This window comes from Nilaparvata lugens, chromosome Y (genome assembly GCF_014356525.2).
Source record: "Nilaparvata lugens isolate BPH chromosome Y, ASM1435652v1, whole genome shotgun sequence".
Classification (NCBI taxonomy): Eukaryota; Metazoa; Arthropoda; class Insecta; order Hemiptera; family Delphacidae; genus Nilaparvata; species Nilaparvata lugens.
The window spans coordinates 2,961,284-2,981,506 of record NC_052519.1 but is presented as its reverse complement, the minus strand read 5'-3'; the positions used below and the strand labels follow the sequence as shown (position 1 = coordinate 2,981,506).

General features: G+C 35.7%; 2 protein-coding genes across 2 annotated transcripts in view; both read left to right on the top strand.

The window, feature by feature from the left end:
* LOC120355225 (metal-response element-binding transcription factor 2-like) overlaps positions 1 to 14,459 on the top strand; it is a 72,105-nt gene extending 57,646 nt beyond the window's left edge. The window contains exons 7-9 of the mRNA XM_039443560.1: positions 10,248 to 10,315; positions 12,728 to 12,898; positions 14,095 to 14,459. Of these exons, the coding sequence (XP_039299494.1) occupies positions 10,248 to 10,315; positions 12,728 to 12,898; positions 14,095 to 14,440 (585 nt within the window). The 3' untranslated portion in view covers positions 14,441 to 14,459. The remainder of the gene's footprint in view (positions 1 to 10,247; positions 10,316 to 12,727; positions 12,899 to 14,094) is intronic.
* Positions 2,978 to 4,453, top strand: LOC120355226. The gene is made up of 2 exons (XM_039443561.1): positions 2,978 to 3,953; positions 4,168 to 4,453. Exons 1-2 carry the CDS (start codon positions 3,029 to 3,031, stop codon positions 4,176 to 4,178), a joined length of 936 nt encoding a protein of 311 aa, XP_039299495.1. The 5' UTR covers positions 2,978 to 3,028; the 3' UTR covers positions 4,179 to 4,453.
* Positions 14,460 to 20,223: the final 5,764 nt, after the last annotated feature.

Below are 20,223 nucleotides of genomic sequence, written 5' to 3'. Positions count from 1 at the left end.
GTTGTATCTAACTATGTGTGTGTGTGTGTGTGTGTGTAATAAATTTTTTTCTCTCTCTTCTTCTTCTCTTAAATACCTACTCTTAACACTACAGTAATAGATAATAGAGATAATATTAGGAAGAACTACAATAGGGAGAAAATCAATTCAATTACAATTGAAGTAAGCTGCTTGACTGGTCAGTAAGGGTTCACCTGTAATATAGTGTCTGAACAAAAATACTAAACACTGACATATAAAACTGAACTGGCAGTTGTTGTTCTAGAGGAAAATCAATATAGCAAGTTTGTCTTGAGACAGTTTTACATGCCTACCCAAATGGGCTTTAGGTCACTATAGGATTCCACTATTAACCTCCTCTCCATCTCCTTAAGGAAACAAGTGAAGTCTACGTTATAATATTATCAAATTATCAAGGTAAATCCAGTGGTTGGTCATTATGAAATATTGACGGATTGATGCTAAGAATTAATAGATACAGTCCATTGAAAGATCAAGAAGGGTCTTCATATATTAAGCTACCCAAAAGTTTATTGTCTAAACATTGTATTATAAACCCACAGAATCGAACAGATTCTAAATGTTTGATGTATGCGATACTAGTGCCACACATTAAAGGTACAGTAGTTGTAAATATTGTGTTGATAATTGTTATTTTTGTTTGTTAAACAACACCAATCAACTATATAATTCCAATAATATTGATTTTCCAACCCCAATTTGTCAACTAGATAGATTCGAAAAAGATAACCCAACAGTTTCTGTTAATGTATATGGAGTTGAGGATAAAAATCTAATTTATCCACGTCGAATTAGCAAAACAACTAGACAAGACCACTTTTGATTCATTACTGCTTGTTGAAAAAGCGGACGATGATGAGGAGGAGGGTGGGAGTGAGGGGAATGAGGAGGAGAAGGAGGGGGCAACTGATGTTGTTGATGTAAAGTAGAAACTAAAACTCACTATTGTTTAATAATTAAATTAATTATTGTTAATTTTGAAAGACTTATTAGGAAACAACTAACTAAACATCACGGAAAAATAATTATCTGTCGACGATGTTTTTACTTATTATACCCTTAGTCTAGATGGAGAAAGACGAATGAAAGAACATAAAGAATATTGTTCTCAACAAAAAGTTACAAGAGTTACTATGCCTAAAATGCAAGAGGATGGTACACTACCAGTTTTAGAATTTAAAAACCCATTAAGAAAATACAAACTACCCTAAGCTGTTATGCTGAAAATGAAAAAGGTTTATCTGTAGTGATAACATTAGAACATTAGCTTTAGGTCACTATAGGATTCCACTATTAACCTCCTCTCCATCTCCTTAAGGAAACAAGTGACATAGTGTGGTCTACGTTATAATGACAGTATTTGATCAACTTTGGTTTTGCTATCCTTGTCTATTATTCTATGATATACTATCTGTGAGGAAGGGATGGAGGGGGGTGGTGGTGGCATAGCTTAGTTCAATTGTAATTGAATTGATTTTCTTCCCTATTGTAGTTCTTCCTAATATTATCTCTATTATCTATTACTGTAGTGTTAAGTAAGAAGATGTAGTGGGTAATATATAGGTATATAGGTATAATATGTAGGTATATAATATAGTAGGTAAACAACAATTGTTAGTTCAGTTGATACTTGCCACTATAGTTTACCCTGCTTTGGCACTCAATTACAGGTGCACACTTACTGCCTAGTAAAGCAGTCATTATATTGACTTTCCTTTTTTTAGAAAGAGAGAAACAACAAAGTTGTTCAGTTCAGTTGGTAATTGTCAGTGACTAGTTCATTGACCAAAGCTATTACTTTACAAACTTGCTATTGATTTTCTCCTAGAAAGAGGAACACCTCAATATTTTTCATAATATCATCTATTCATTTTCCTTGTCATACAAATTACTGTAGTGTTTTCAGTTGGTGAGTAAGAGAAAGAGAGAGAGAGAGAGGGGGGGGGTGGTGACTTAGCTCTGTTCAATTGTAATTGGCACTATGGATTAAATTGCTCTGGTGGCCTACTACTTTTACTATCCCATTTGGGTAGGCATGTAAAACTGTCACAAGACAAACTTGCTATATTGATTTTCCTCTAGAACAACAACCGCCAGTTCAGTTTTATAAGTCAGTGTTTAGTACATTGTTCAGACACTATATTACAGGTGAACCCCCACTGACCAGTCAAGCAGCTTACTTCAATTGTAATTGAATTGATTTTCTCCCTATTGTAGTTCTAATCTAATAGGCTATTGAAATTAAATATTAATAAGTAGTAGCAGCAGCAATCAAACAACACAATTGATTTCCTCCTTACCCAGTAAAGCCGTGTTTTCGTAACAGGCAGATGACAGAATTCACTTTAAATTAACATTGCTTCGACCGATCACAGCTCATGAACCGTTGTGTAGGAAAAGAACTAATTTCGGGATTCTGTCGATGGGAACAGACAGCTTGGAAATATTTTTCTGCTCTGATCACGTGACACCGGCAGAATAAAGAAATTGAAAATGGATTTACTACAGAAAGGCGTGAAATTCGTTATAAATTTGATGCAACAGTTCAAAGTTTTGTACTTTCCAGACCTGCACAACGAATTACCTATTTGAAAGATAGAATATGGTTAAAAATTGCTGATGTGATAGAGGATTCAAGTAAGTAGACTTAAATTTCTCATAATAAAGTAGGCTAGATCTACCATACACAATTTGATATAATTTTTATAAGTAGACTACCAGCATGTTTACAATTTTTATTCAGGTAGCCTACAACTGTAGTAGGCCTTTAATAACCTAGTCTCTCGGACTTTGTATTTTGCGACTCAGCGATCAGCTGCTTTTGGAACACCGGTAACTTTTGTTTACTTGCGTAACCTAGCAACGCTCTACTTGCAGACCAATCAACGATCGAGACGGTAGGGTCTGCTGGCGGTTTTGTTTTGAATTGCTGTACTCTCCACTTGACACTGTTTTTACGAAGGTTTCTGATAGTTTTTATTCTGCTTGTCTCACCAAATGTAATAATATGAACTCGGCAATAAAGCAGTGCAAAACGGCAAAAGGTATTCCGGCTATATTATACAAAGGTATTAAATTTGGAAAGGACTCACACACTGTAAAAGGTGATATTACGTGGAAATGCTTGAAAAAGAACTGTACTTTTACGATAAAAACAAGTTCGGATACTTCTGTGATTCATAGTTTAACGGGTCAACATTCGCATGAAACAGTGTCATATACCAAAAATGATGCTGCTCCCAGCTTGGAACAGGAGAATGAACATTTAAAGGCGCGAATCAAAGTTTTGGAAGAACAATGGAATGCCGCAATTAATCGGTCTATGGATCTTGATATTCGCCTCATGGAATTATCATCTTGTGAGTCGCGAATGAATGATAAAACTGAAAATGTGGATAATTTCACACACGTAAATCCACTTATAGATCGATTGAGCCAGTTTCTTAGAACGGAACTCCTTTCTGATGCAGACATTGACTGTTTTTGTAGTTATTTAATTGATTCGTTTCCAGGAAATTATGTGGTCCTACCAGCAGTAACAGCAATGATTATCAATGACGCGGAAGCTGATTTATCATTCTTAAGAAATAATGTAAAAGAAAATAATTTCACTGCTTTCGTGATAAATGACGGTCGGCAGGAAGAAGCAAATGACGGCTGGTGTGGTTCTCATTGGAGTGTTGTTGTTTATGATTCTTTACACTGTAAATTTTATATTCTGGACTCAATGAACAAATGTAATGAGAGATTTTCCATGTCTCTGATAAGAAGAGTTAGCTCAACCCTAACCTACAAGAAGATAATTACCCTTCCATGTCCTCAACAGACTAATAACTACGATTGCGGTGTTTTTGCAATGTATTTTTTGGAAGAAGTATTTAAATATAGGAAAATGTGTAGTTCAACCTGTCTCGAGGATGGTCTCTCTCTTAATACAAACTTTGATGCTACGGTATATAGGTGGAAGATTCTGTGTAAAGTTTGTAATTTGCTAAAACCCAAGTCTTGTGATTTGTTAGTCTCTAATGATTCTCCATGCAGTAAGAACATATCATATCCTAGCTCTAAACAGATAACGATTTCCAAGACATTTCTCTGTACTTTGAACAGCATTCAAGTGATATTTCTCTGGGAACTAAACTTAAAAAGTCAGCTAGCATGAAACCATTAAAAAACGTAGTCAGAATCTTTGGCGATAGTCATGGTCGTGATTTAGTAGATAATTTGAATAGATCTGAACTTGAAAAGACAACTAGTGGTTTTATCATGCCAAGTGCCAAATTCAACCCCATAGTAAATAATATTAAGAGTGGTACTAGAGATCTATCCAATAATGATCATGTGGTCATTGTTGGAGGAGCGAATGATGTATACTGTAATCAAGCTGGTAGTTTTCTAAAAAGTATGCTTTCTCTACTTCAGGTGCTAAATTTTACAAATGTATTAATTTCTACAATACCAAAAAGATATGATTTAACGGAGTGGTCATGTGTTAACAAAGAGATTAGAAAAACTAACAGTAGAATAAAACAGTATTGTGGAAGGTTGCAAAATGTTAAGGTGATAGATCTTACTGATCTTAAAAGAGAGCATTTTACTAGGCATGGGCTACACCTGAACTGGAGAGGCAAGAAGAGGATGACTGATAAAATCAAAACAATATTAGATGAAAAGGGTAATAATACAGTTATCGAGCTTCAATATGACCTGAGTCATCAGGGAAACTAATTAGTGGTCCTGTTCATATAGGTAGAAACACAATGATCCTAGAATATACTAGAAAACAGGACCGTAGCTCTGATTTGAAGGTTTGCACTCTAAATATTCAATCTCTGAGAAATAAGTTACTTGAACTTGAGACTATTTTGAGTCGTAAGAGTTTGATGTCATTTGCTTGAGTGAGCACTGGTTACGTGAGGAAGAGATTAATTTTTATGTCCCTCAAAACTTCAAACTAGCTGGTTTTTACTGTCGACCGACTCCATATGGTGGTTCTTTAATATTTGTGAGAGAAGGAATTGATTTTAATATTATTGACATTACCTCTTACTGTTATGAGGGTTCTTGTGAGGCAACAGCTGTTAGGATTGGTAGATTAAATACTCTAGTAATTAGTATTTACCGCACTCCTGGCTCCCGTTTTAGAGATTTTATGGTTAATTTGGAACAATTACTGGAATGTGTAACAAGTAAGGTAAATGGTTTTAAATTCTTGATACTAGCAGGTGATCTAAATGTAGACATTCTTAAAAATTTTGAACCAGACACACAAGAATTTTTGAATTTATTGAGATCTTTCAACCTTTACTGTACGAATTACTCTCCAACTAGGTATGAGTCATGTCTTGATAATGTAATTACAAATATATCTGCGGATTATTTTAGAGTAACGCTTTTAGAACAAGGTTCAATATCTGACCATTCTGGTGTTTGTGTTTCGTTTGATCTAGAAAGAAAGTCATCTTCAAAAATCTCTAATGAATGTAATAAATTAAATAGAGACATGACTATAAGACTTCTTACCAAGAAAAGATTGCTACATTTGAGAAAGTCTCTTATAAATATTTGTTGGGAGAAAATTTATAAAACTGACAATAATGTTGATATGGCAGTTAATAGTTTCTTAAATATCATAGTTGAATCCTTAAATCGCTCCTGCCCTAGAGTTTTGGTGAAAAATAAAAGTAAAAAACAATCCTCTTCAAAATGGCTCTCACCCGAACTGGAAAAATTACACATTCTATTATTGATTTCTTACAGTAGATTCAAGAATACACTTAGTGAATATGATAAAGAAGTCTATAAAAATATAAGAAAGCACTTCCGATTCAAGTTGAAACAAGCAAAAATAAAGGTAAATAGTGAATTTATTGCAAATGCTAATAATAGGTGTAAGGCTGCTTGGTCAATAGTCAAGAGAGAATCTAATCTCATGCCTGCTTGTAAAAAACCAATACCAATCTCTCCAAATGTATTGAATGAGCTCTTTGTTAATGTACCTACCAGAAGGTTGGATGATAGACAGGACCAAATTGATACGTCATTTCAAAATTTTCTGATTAATGCTCCAAAGCCTTCACACAATTTTAAACTTAAGACAATTGATAAGTTAACCGTTAAATCCATTGTTAATAGAATGAGTAATTCTCGTAGTGAGGATGTGTTTGGAATGTCTAATTACTTGATCAAAGAAATAATGACTCAACCTTGCTTCCTCTAACATATATTATAAATTTTATTATTGTCATGGGCTACTTTCCGGATTGTTTGAAAGTGTCTAGTGTTACACCTGTTTTGAAAAAAGGAGATCCAAAAAATCCTGAAAATTACAGACCAATTGCTCTTGTGCCTATCATCAGTAAAATAATAGAATTTTGTCTGCTAATGCAACTCTATGAATATTTCATTTTCAATGGCTTATTATATCCCCATCAATATGGCTTTAGACCAGGTCACTCTACAATAGATGCTGTTGAGAAAATTGTAGACTTTGTACATCAATGTTTTGAAAATAAATGTGCAGTAGGGGCAACCCTATTAGACCTTAGCAGAGCATTTGAGAGAGTTTCACATGTGATTCTCTGCAAAAAACCGGAGCATTATGGCATAGTAGATAGAGAGTTAAAGCTATTGAAAGGTTATTTGGTTGGCAGAAAACAAATGGTAAAGTGTGCAGGTAAATGCTCTGATGTATTGAACATAAATACTGGTGTACCTCAAGGATCGGTCCTTGGGCCTTTCCTTTTTCTGGTTTTCGTAAATGATTTCAGTTTCAATATACCAGGTCTTTCTGTATTGTATGCTGATGACACCTCAATAATCCAATCAGATGCTGAAATCGAAAAACTTCAGGATAAACTTGACATTTCCTTGAATCAGGCAAAATCATGGTATTTATCTAATGACCTAGAATTAAATGAGCAGAAAACAGAGAAAATAACATTTACATTAGGGCATACTCTGAACCACAATAATCTTAAGCCTGTCAAATTACTAGGTGTAATATTGGATGGTAAACTCTGTTGGGAGGAACATGTGAATAGTCTCTGTAAAAAACTTTCAAGGTTAACATACCTCCTCAAGAGATTAAATAGTTCTGTTAATCTGCAAGTATTGTTGATGACCTATCACGGACTTTTCCATTCTCATCTTAGTTATGGGATAAGAATGTGGGGCAATTGCCCAACACATAAAAAAGTTTTCATATGGCAGAAAAGGGCAGTTAGAGCTATTTTGAACCTTTCCCCAAGAGAAACTTGCAAGCCTCACTTCATCAAACTGGGTATACTGACTCTGCCATCTCTATATATATATTCCAATTTGATAAGTGTAAAGAAGAATTCTAACAACTTTCACAAACATAATGAATATCATGCTTACAATACTAGGAATAGGGAAAAAATTATGAAACCAAATCTCAGATTGAGTAAGAGCATGAAAAGCTACCCCTATTTACAGTTGTTATTTTACAATAAACTACCAATTGAAGTTAAGAACCTGCCTCAAGAAAAATTTAAAGTTGCCATTTCACAAATGCTAAAAGAAAAGGCTTACTACTCGACTGAAGAGTTTTTAATTGATAGCATATAACGTTTTCTACTTAGAATAAAAATGTGACTTACATTGTAAGAATAGTATTGTGATTACTATGTTATGACTTTATATAGTAGTACTAGTTGTAGTGTTAGTCTTTGTGTTTCTCTTTTAATATATTACGAATTGCTATTCATCTATATGCTGTGTAAATGTAATGTTTCGAAATATTTTGCTATACCTACTGATGTTATTGAAAATGTTCATTCAAGTTTTATTAAGAATAAGATGTTGACGAAAAATGTATTTATGCTAGTGACTTACATCATGTAATCTTGAACTTTTGACAAGGCCTGAAATGTACTGTACAAATGTATTTATTGGTCAATAAAACAAATTTATTATTATTATTATTATATTATTATTATTATCATTATTGTTATTATTAAAATGAATTCATATGCATTTCCTTTGAGCACATTCTCTTCAATATTTTGTTTGTAAATGGTACCTGAAAAAAGAAACATATTTAATCTTTCAAAATATATTTTGGAGATAAAGTGAAGTTAAGCATCAATGATAATACATAGGCCTAGTTTGGACTTTGAATTAATTAGAAGTGAACTGGGCCTCAATAAACTATTTACATTTGATAGACTATACATACTATAAGTATATAGCCTACTTACATTCGTAGCACATAACAGAAAACACTTTCAAGTTTTATAATATAAATTAAAACAGGAGACACACGACATAGATAGATTAAAAATACTGAAAAACTTACATTACACTCTCTGCTCGGTCGAGAAAAGGGACACAGTTCCTCAAAAATTTTCGATTATAATGTAAGTTATTCAGTGTTTTTAATCCATCTATGTTGTGTGTCTCCTGTTTTAATTTTTACCATTTACATTGATATACCTGGCATCATGTAATATATCGATCAATAGAGCATGAATAAGTTTCTCAAATACATTACTATTTAAGTTTTAAATGAGTTTGGTAGCAATGGTCAGCCAGAAAAATAGTACCTATTTTATTTTTTTTCAATGGCAGTCTTTCAATATTCAATTACACTGAATCTGATCAAGTTATTTCTATAACAATCTATGTACTAATTTTGTTTCCATGTGAATTTGAATTAATTAAAAAAAGATTAATTCATAGATAGTTACCACAGACAAAGTAAATGTTCTAATAGTCCGGTTAGTTTTGTTATTGGATTGATAAACTATGGGTTTACAATATTTTGAGGTGCAACAAGGATAATGGAAGTTTAGGACTTAGAATGTAATGGAATACTTCAAAGTCAAATGATGATGTTATTTTCAATAAATCTGTTTGTGAAAACTACTAGCTGCATTATAAAAAATGTATTTTGTGATTAGGCCAACTCAAAGAAAGTGTAAAAGATTGTTAGCATGAAATGCTATCTTATCTTATCATGTAATGCAAAATGTTATCTTGGTTGAACAATGTTTTGAATCTGATCATTTAATGTTAATCTAATCAATCAAGTTTGAATGAGTTTAAATTTAAATAGTTGATTAGATTTCTCTCTTTCTTGTGATAATTCTCTACCATACACAAACTGGCTAGTCCAGGCTTTAAATTATTAAACACTAGAAATTATACTTTAAATAAATAAACAAACTTTCGTCAACTTCCAACTTCTTGAAAAATGAAAAAGATAGGAATTTAGACCAAGAGACTAGGTTATTAAAGGCCTACTACAGTTGTAGGCTACCTGAATAAAAATTGTAAACATGCTGGTAGTCTACTTATAAAAATAATATCAAATTGTGTATGGTAGATCTAGCCTACTTTATTATGAGAAATTTAAGTCTACTTACTTGAATCCTCTATCACATCAGCAATTTTTAACCATATTCTATCTTTCAAATAGGTAATTCGTTGTGCAGGTCTGGAAAGTAACTGTTGCATCAAATTTATAACGAATTTCACGCCTTTCTGTAGTAAATCCATTTTCAATTTCTTTATTCTGCCGGTGTCACGTGATCAGAGCAGAAAAATATTTCCAAGCTGTCTGTTCCCGTCGACAGAATCCCGAAATTAGTTCTTTTCCGACACAGAAAACACAACGGTTCATGAGCAGTGATCGGTCGAAGCAATGTTAATTTAAAGTGAATTCTGTCATCTGCCTGTTACGAAAACACGGCTTTACTGGGTAAGGAGGAAATCAATTGTGTTGTTTGATTGCTGCTGCTACTACTTATTAATATTTAATTTCAATAGCCTATTAGATGCACAACAATATTGTGTGTCTGTGAAATCAAATCAATACTTGGACTGGGGGGGGGTGACACTGAGCGTGCGCGCACCCACTTATGGCGGGAAATGATTTTTGTGGTTATGTTGCCCAGGGGAGAAAGATAATCTAGTTTGAGGTTAGAAGAAAAAAAAGGAGGGAAATTTGTGGCGGGAAATTTCAAGGTCAAGTGAAGTCACTGATCAGCTGATGACGTCACTAACCAGCTGTCACGTGATGTCACAACTCAGCTAAGGGGGCGGTGGGGTAACGCTGGGGGGGACAAAACAGCTGATTTTGGTCACCCTCTGTCCTTTTCATCCTACTTACTTGTGAGTCTATTCCACACAATTGCTTGTTCGTTAGTGGATTCAATGAATTTTGTTTCAATCCATTGAACTAATATTGTTCTCTTTTTCAGATTAGTAAAGTCTGGCCAAAAGAAAGAAAAACTATTATAACAAATGTACTTCTAAAAAATAGCTCTAGGTAAGTTCATATCTCAAGCATATTTTTGTATTTAACATTAAGTTTCTAGTCAATGTACGGGTTTCTCACAATCACTGGTATTTGTATGTTTCTATCATGATTCTCAAATCTCGAAATCGCCCAATCAGCTCTTCCAAATCTGCCAAAGAAGTTCTTCTTTTTGGCAGAGTAGCTTGTCTGTCAAATCAATTCTTTTAAGAACTTGAAAGAATCAAGTATGAATTTTTGGTCCTGCAAAATTATTTCTTCAATATGTGAATATTTCCTACTTTAGAGATAATAATGTGTCATTTTTCTTCTATGCTTGGTTTTGAAGAATCTAAATTCAAAAATCCATGTTGTGAATATTACTAAGGAATGACAATTTTATGAAGTGAACAGCTTGACAAAACCTTAAGGTTTTTGTCTTAGCCTATCTTAGCCTAAGGAATAGGTCTTAACCTATTTCGGGCCAAGTGTAACCTTATCTAAATTTGGGAATGGAATAGCACAAGGTTACCTCATTTTTTCTCTCCCTATCATTTTGATGATGTACTTATTGTATGAATCAATAAAGAATCAATTGTGAGGAAAAACAATGATGTATTGCTAAAATGTCTGTATTAAAACTGTTGACCGAGAACCTTACGCCTGATATAATTTATTTTGTCACTTTCTCGAATGATTACTATCTTCTCAATATCGTACTTCATTTTGATTTTTGAGAATTAATATTGAGCATAATATTAAAGATAGATTAAAGAACATGTATTATGTTATATTATGTACTGTATTATTCCATGCCGCATCCACACTATTGCTCAATGCGTACAAATGACGACGAGTGCCAGAGAGTGGATGGGTGCTCTGCCAGCGCTCGCCTTCACTGGCCTTCGCTTGCCATCGCTCCGATTTTTGTCGAGCAAAGGCGAGTGGCCAGCCGAGCATCCGCAAATGATCACATTGCAGTGTGGAGGGCAAGACCAACGTGGCCAATCTTACAAGACACTTGGCCAACGTGTGGAATAGGCATTATGTTATTGGCAATAAATGCAAAGTGAATATTTTATTACTTATAAATTGACAACTACTACAATTTATTTGATTATCTTATTAAAAACGAGTAGAGTAAGGCTCAACTCACACTACCTCGACTCAAATCGTACGACTCCAGTCGAGGATACTCCAGTCTCTCGACCTTACGACTTTCTTGCTCATTGTCACTACTTCAGTTCGATTCCACTCCATTTCTAACCTCACATTATTAGAAATATGAGATCCAATTAGTCACTACTGCGTATGTAACAAATTTTATAATAATTATTAAAAATATATTGTCTTATATCATTCTTATTATTGTCTTATCTAAAATGATAAAACATCACTTTCATAAAACATAAGCTCAATTTCTTTAAAAATACATGGTGCTATGTAACTCAAGTCGCTTCTCGACCAACATGTCGAGTCGCCGCTCGACTCAGTCTCACAGTCGTGAGGTCGCGGAGACTAGAATCGACTGGTCTGAGTGTCACCATTTGAAAACACATGCTGCATCGGGGAGGGACTGAAGTTGCAGTCTCTTCTCCACTTGAGTCGCGTAAGAGTGAGTATAGCCTAGCTCTATCTGAATACAAGCTACCTCAAGGAACAGTATTATTATTATTATTATTATTATTATTATTACAATTTAGTTGCGTAAAGCCACACATTTTTGAACAAGGCTCAAGTGGCATGCAACATGTCAAGTTCAGGATCGGGATCCTGAGAATGCGTTGCAGCACTCCTCTATTGTATAGGGACATGCCTCTACCAATGTCCTGGTTATCTTAGATAAAAACACTTTATAACCACCACACAACCTAATATCCTCTGGAATACAATTATAAAACTTCAATCCTGAATAATACGGTCCTTTTTCAAGCAAAGAGAGTCTATGAATTGGGAGCTGGAACAAACATGCATTTCTACCTCGAGTTCTGTATAATTCGGTCGACATTGAAAATTTCTGAATTTTTGAACACAAAAGAAACCACTTTCAAGAAATAGATAGCTGGAACAGAAAGAAGCTGGAGTCTCCTGAGTATAGGTTTACAGGAAGAAGGACTCACTCCCTCAAGAACCCGAAGTGCTTTTTTCTGCATTTTGAAGCATGTGTTCAAATAGTTCCTTCCTGACCCCCAAAATAAAATACTAAATCTAATCAATGATAGGAAATATCCATGATAGACCCTTAGAGCTGTCGTGATATTTGAATTTGCCTTTACAGTTCTCAGAGCGAAGAGAGCATGATATCCTTTCCCTGATTCTGTTTTTAATCTATAAATATCTATATTTGATTAGTGGTCAGTTGTATTACTAGTATTAGAAGATTTACTTTCAGTTCAGCTATCTTTTCAATTTTTAGTAGATTTTTCTTTCACTTTTGTTGAACAGGTTTAAAAGTGCGCGCGAACTGAAGAAGAGCAGCCCACTTTGGGGACTGCGCATGCGTGTACCACCCCCTCCACCACTCGTACCGCGGCTGCCAACCCTCCCCACTACCACCCCTCTCACAGAGCAACGGCTCCTCAACGCCAACCCTACCTGCAAGTTCCTACCACACAGGTTAGTGTTAGTTATTGCTAAATGTTACTAAGTTGCTAGAAATTGAAGTAAGTTACTGTTGAACTGATTCACTTTGAACTATCAGCAGTGGTCGAATGGAAAGTATATAGTTGTTACTTTTAGGACCAAGCCACATGATGCGTTTTTGCAGTGGCGGTGGATGAGTCGGCAGAGCAGGAAGCTCTCATTGGGTCACTCAATGATTGGGTTAGCGTTCGGGAATCAGCTGATAATCAGCCAATCGGAGAACTTGTCGACTCGTCCACCGTCACTGCAAAAACGCATCATGTGGCTTGACCCATAGGGAGGAATGAAATGAAAATTCTCGAATACCCTTTTATGTTCTATTATTCATCACCTTTTAGGGCTGGTTTCCGAGCTCGGGATTCAGTTAAGTTCTAGACTTTGAACAGCTGGAGTCAGAAAATTGACTTTCCGAAACGGGTCTTAGATAATCTTTATTTTCTCGTTTCTATAATTGGAAACGTTTTTTGTCGACGAAATAAAACATTCCTAAATAATTCAAAATAGCTGAAATTTTACACTATTTTCTCTGTATTTTATGTTGAGTTCAATTTTCTAGTGGACTACGACTACAGCTGTTAATGTCTAGAACTCAGCTAGATCCCGAGCTCGGAAACCGGCTCTTAGTAGCCCTTCAAGGAAATGTGAATATTATACGGGGAACTTTGATAGTTGAAAGTTCAAAGGAGGAGAAGAAAAAGAAGGAGAAGAATTCGACTTGTCAGTTCTAGTTAATAATATTCAATTATGGTATATACTCTTCAAGAAAATACAGAGGGGTGAACAAAATGTATACACTCTTTGACATTGAATCTTCTCTTTTTCTTCTCTTGTTTTCCCCCCCTCCATTTCTTCTTCTCCTTACTTACCGTACTGTTTGCCACCTGCCTTCTTTGTATTCTACTGTATTTGTTTTATCAACTCACTGGCAGTTGTTACAGTTTGTATGACAAAACTACCTTTTGACAAAACATCGAACTACAATTAATATACCAAGTAAGATTCATAACTGAACGTTATTTTGTTATGTTAACGTTCACTGTTGATTAGTGTATACAGTTTTTTGGATCCCTCTGTATATGTTCAAATATTTAATTAAAATGGGGCTTTATTTTGAACTATGGTTAATTTGTATTGGTTGCAATAATTATGATTTGTTTGTTTTTGAGCAGGCCAGTTGCTTCGCCACAAAAGACTGATGTAAAGAACCACGTGAACCAGAGCAACCACAATCATAATGGGGAGATTGTGGAAGGCATTCTGCCCAAGGCGTGGCGATCGGACAAGGTGCAGGCCGGCATTAAGATGCTTCATATAGATGCCAGGCCCCTACTGCTGCCTAAAGGCATGCCTGCTACCGGCCATAAGGTATTTCAGTTTTTTTTCATTTATCGTCTGTCTATGAAAGAGCTATGTGGATTTGTCCGTAGTTATTTCAGGGACTGGACACAGCGATCTGAATTCATTAGGATTGTACAGATATTGTACAGGTTGCAGTTCAGTAGCGACTCGTTGTAGCATCTTGGGGCTTCCCGTTGTTTCACTCCTCCTCCGTCACAAGGCCCAGGAAGCGGGACACCCCACAGGAGACGGTCCAGAGGCTGGCGACTGTCAATAGTGTCGGCTTCGAGGGGCAGCTGAAAAGATGCTCCGTGCTGTAGGGTGCGCCGCCACAGTCGGGACATGTATCACGCACACCATCAGTGATTCTGGACATGTAACTGTTCACAATCACGGTGGTGACGCCCTTTAACGTATTTAGATTAAGTCTAGTTTTAAGTCTCGCGGCAGTTGTAGTGGCGAGGCCGGCAGCTGCTGCGCCCTAGCGGATAAGTTAGTATTTAGATTATTCTATCGCATAATCGTCAGTTGAATTTGTCAGCTCGGATCGGACGGTGAAAAAGCAGGATCGTTGTTGTTTTTTCGATTGTTGCCGTGGAAATTCAATTTTACACGTTCGTAGTTGTGTTAAAATTATTATCGATATATTAACTGTCCCAAGTTGGGGAAAAGTACAGTTTTTCCTTGTTTTTTGTGAATATATATATATTGAAATATTCAACTAGTGCGATCGGACTTTGAATTGTACAGCAGTGTAAAGTAATAGTCAATATAGTAAAGTTATCTTCCAAGCAATTTTCGGACTGATCAGTAATTGAATTGATGCCAGAATTAACATACATCGGATAGGGGTAGCAGATTACAAGAGAAGCCAACACCTTTTCCCGACTCCGTCTTGTCCTGCCACAAACCTAATTCCAATTCCTGGAGTAAGTTGGTATTTAGTATTTGAAGAAAACTACTTGCTGGTGAGTAACCAAATAAGTCACTTCTGGTATAAATTTAATGCTGAAAATATTACTTACTACATTCAATCTATTAATTATTGCTCTCTTTATTCTAGCATATTATCATTCAATATTTTGCTCTTTATATTTATCGACAGTCCTCTGCTCTCGCTTGTAATTTGGGCTATCCATTATGTTCCTATTGGACCGGATTTGAACCCAATTTGTTTCGAATTTGTATTTTTTTTTCATGCTAGAATTATTTGCGTTACAATTCTGAGTCCGTATTGTACAATTATTTTCTTGTTAGAGAAAGCTGCATGTCAGCGATTGTCGACTCCTTTCATTGAGCATAGTTGCTAGCCTTGCGTTCAAGCAATGCTTATCGCATTATCGCAATACAATGGACTTGTTTGTTTCAGATAAGTTATCTGTTTTGTCCAGTTGTAATAATAACTTGTTCATCGAATCGTTTTCTATTCTATTGAAAAATTAAATTGAATTACAATGGAAACTGCTTCCAATGAGCCGAAGCTGGCTTCGCCAACTGAGGTATCATTGCGAATAAATAAAGCAAAATTAACTCAGCTATTTTCAAGAGTTCAAAGATGTTATGATTTAGTTAAGGATGTAGGAACTAATAAAAAAGTTGCTAGTCAATTCCTCACATTGCATAGATTGATTCCAAATACTGTTATTGAATATGAAAAAACTGAACTTCTTATCAATGAATTAGAATTAAGTTTGAATGATCAATTCAATCCAGCATTCAATGACAGTTACTTGGTTATGGTAGCGAAAATATATGAAACAGCTGAACTTCTTCAAAAAATTAATTCAGCGCCTACTGTCAAAGTGCAATCGGCACCGACAACCTCACCTACTACTGTGTCAAATGAATTACTATTACCGAAAATTGAGTTAGCGAAATTTAGTGGTCGTCAGTCCGAATGGGCTGTATTTTATGAGTTATTCAAAAATCTCGTTCATGAAAATAAAGCATTGTCTGACCAACAAAAAATTCAATATTTAACATCAAATTTTACAGGTGAAGCATCCAATATTTGTAGGCATCTCCCTACCGTAGCTGCTAACTATAGTATTATTTGGAATGCTTTAGTTAATCGCTATAATAATCCAAGAGCTCAGTTGGAAACCTATTTCGATGAGATTTTTCAATTCAAAGGGCTTAAAGTAGAAAGCAGGGAAGGTTTGACTTCGGTATTGGACCGATTTTGTAACTCTGTTACTGCTGTAAAAAGATTGAAAAATAATGGGCTTGACGATGCTATATTCTTACATTTTGGTTTGAGAATTCTTGATACTGTAACTCGTAGAGAATTTGAATCATCTCATAGAGATAAAGAGGAGCCCACTTATAAAGACTTTGTAAGTTTCATTGAAAAACAAGTTCGATCATTGTCGATTGATAAAAATAAGGGTGATAGTTTTCATAGTGGAAAAGCGTTAAAGGGCTCATCAAACTCTAAGAATTTCGCAATTCAGTCAGGAGATAAAATTCCTAGTGATAGTCGGGGAAAATCTCATTGTATAAGCTGTAAGGGGAGTAACATAAGTTGACAGATTGTGAGTCATTTTTGAAACTCTCGCCATGGAATAGATTTCGTCTCATAAAAGAGAAGTCTTATTGTCTAAAATGTTTAGTGGGAGGTCACTCAGCTCGTGAGTGTAAAAGCAATGCTTCCTGTACTCAATGCAAAAATTCACATCATACGTTGTTGCATTTCGATTTCAAAAATCAATCTGAAGAGAGTGGTGTTAGTTGTTGTAGTACTAAATTGGTAAACAATGAGTCTGAAAATGATAAAACTATTGTTTTATTGTCTACTGCTTTCGTTCTGATCAGAAATAAGAGAGGGCAAGAATGTCCCCTGCGATTTCTTATCGACTCTGGTAGTGAGAAGAATTTTGTAACTTCTCGTGCGTGTCGTCAGCTAGGTTTGTATATTAAACCTGTCTATTCAACTGTCACTGGGTTTGGCGGTCAATCAAGTAAGGTTCAAGGTCGAGCGTCTTTCACAATTCGTTCTCACGCTGACACTACATTTTCGTTTGCTGTTGATGCGTTGGTAGTTGAAAAAATACTTGACAGATAACCATCTCGTGAAGTTGATGTGTCTAAGTTGTCCTACTTGAAATCATTGAAATTGGCGGATGATAAATTTTTCATCCCTGGAAAATTGGATGGTATTTTGGGTGCCGAATTCTTTCCCGATCTTATCAATAATTACCAATCTCATCAAGAGGTAGGTTCAGTCAAATTAGTTGACAGTAAACTGGGTTTTATTGTTATGGGTCGAGCCCCAGTTTTGAACTCGTCACAAAATAAACAATTCAATAATTGTTTGCTCGTCTCCAGTCCACCTTTGAATGACCTAGTACAGCGGTTTTGGGAGGTTGAAGATTGTCCTAAATCGGGGAATGATCTTACACCTGCCGAGTTGGATTGTGAAAATAATTTTCGTTCGTCTGTTCGTCGTTTGGAATCAGGTCGATTCGTGGTATCCTTGCCGTTTGAAAAATCAGCTGATTGTTTGGGTGATTCATATTCTATGGCTAAACGGAGATTGACAAATTTGGAAAATCGTCTCGCTCGCTCCGAAGATATTAAGATCGCATACCACGAAATAATGTTGGATTATTTGCGCCAAGGGCACATGACCTTGTTTGAGGATCAGGAAAATAAACAGGGGTATTATATTCCTCACCACGCAATCGTGAAGGCTCGTAGTACTACTACACCTGTAAGAATCGTTTATGATGCAAGCGCTAAAACTGCGACTGGTTTGTCATTGAATTCGATTCTCCATGCTGGTCAGAAGTTACAGACGAACATTTTCGTGTTGCTATTGAATTTTCGTCTTCTTGCAATTCGAGTGACAGGTGATTTGAAACAGATGTATCGTCAAATATTTGTGAGTGAATCTTGCCGTGAATTTCAGCGGGTGTTATGGAGATTTTCGGTAGACTATCCTGTTGAAACCTATGAAATAAATTGTGTCGTATTTGGTATCACTTCCTCTCCGTACTTGGCTTTGAGAACTATCCATGAGTTGGTTGAGAGGGAAGGCGATAATTTTCCGGATGCTAAAGCTCGCATTCCTACAGATATGTTCATGGACGATTTGGTAACGTCTGTCCCTTCTGTAAGTGACGCGAAAAAATTGTGTAGTCAGGCCAAAGAGCTGTTTAAAGCTGGTGGATTTGAATTGACTAAGTTTGCGTCAAATTCGGAGGAGCTGATGACAAGTCTCAATGAAAGGTCCTTGTTGTCCAAAGAATTCAATATCGAAAATTCATTAGCCATATTAGGTCTAGAGTGGCAACCATTTTCCGATTCGTTTCGTTTTTTCGTCTCACAGGGTCACTCTATTGCCACAAAACGGAATATATTATCTGCTGTGGCGCGAATCTATGATCCTCTAGGACTAGTGGCTCCTCTCACGTTGTTTTGAAATGTCTTATAAAAGAATTATGGCGTATTGGTTCAGATTGGGATGAAAAACCGCCTGATTCTATTGCATCTCAGTGGGAGATATGTCAAACAGAATTTCAATCTTTGTCGAATTTGTCCATTCCTCATCACTTAGGAGTATTTGTTGGTTCCAAGATTACAAGTAGAGAGATTCTGACAGATTGAAGCCACTTTTTTGCTCGAAATCCCCTCCCCCCTCTCCCCCCTCGTCCATCCCGCCCCCCTTCCCCCCGCCTGTAGGGTGGGGGGTGTTCTAAAAATAGATTTCCCCTTCCCCTTGCCCAGTGGAGGTGAGGTGGTTGAAAAGAGATATCTCTCTCTCTCTCCCCTTCCCCTTGCCCAGGTGAGGGAAAAAAAATTTCCCTTTTAGGAGGAAAAATTCCCTCTCTATACTGACAGATTAAAGTGAATCCATATTTCTACATCTAATGCTATACTGTCAAACTAAAGTGAATGCTAGATGAGGGAAAAAAATCTCTTTGAGAGGGAAAAATTCCCTTGGTGACAGATTAAAGTGAATCCATATTTCTACATCTAATGCTATACTGTCAAATTAAAGTGAATGCTAGATGAGGGAAAAAAATCTCTTTGAGAGGGAAAAATTCCCTTGGTGACTGATTAAAGTGAATCCATATTTCTACATCTAATGCTATACTGTCAAATTGAGGTGAATGCTAGATGAGGGAAAATAATCTCTTTGAGAGGGAAAAATTCCCTCTCTATACTGACAGATTAAAGTGAATCCATATTTCTACATCTAATGCTATACTGACAGATTGAAGTGAATTGAGAAATTCTCTCTCTCTCTCTCCCAGTATAGATGAGGGGGAATAATTTCCCTTTGAGGGGGAAAAAATTCTCTACTGACAAATTAAAGTGAATCCATATTACTCTATACTACCGAATCCAGAGTGAGGTCAATGACTCTCTCTACATCTAATTGAATTGAGAAATTCTCTCTCTCTCTCTCACATCTAATGCTATAAATCTCTACAATGATCTAAGTTCTTTCACATTTTTTATCCGCAATATCGTACAAGCATTTCCAAAGTTCATTGGAATTTTTAACAACAGATAATGCTGAATCATTTGTACAATCATAATGTAGATGACCGCTGTCTAGAATATTGAGCAGTTCGAAAATCTCAGATAAAATCGAAAAGTGTACATTTTCTGTTTTTGTTAACGGTAAATCAACATCTTGACATCCTGTTGAAAATTTAATATTCTTCGCAATTGAATCAAATTCGTTAAATGAAATTGACATCAAGAGACGAGTTAATTTTTTGAATTTTGAAAAACCATAACACTGCATCTCGCAGATGTTTGACATGTCTCGAATGAGGGGAATAGAGAAAGATATATCTCTCTTTCTAAATTGATGAGATGCACGTGTTATAGGGGCTCGTGTCTGTATAAAAAAGATCACCCCACACTTGTTGTCAGGTCTAGCTCTAAGCAGCAACTAAACTAAAAATCGTGAATGGGATATTGGAATGAAAAATCATTTGAAGGCA

Excerpts from the sequence above, each read along its gene's own strand:
- LOC120355226 (XM_039443561.1), top strand. The coding sequence starts at position 3,029 with ATGAACTCGGCAATAAAGCAGTGCAAAACGGCAAAAGGTATTCCGGCT.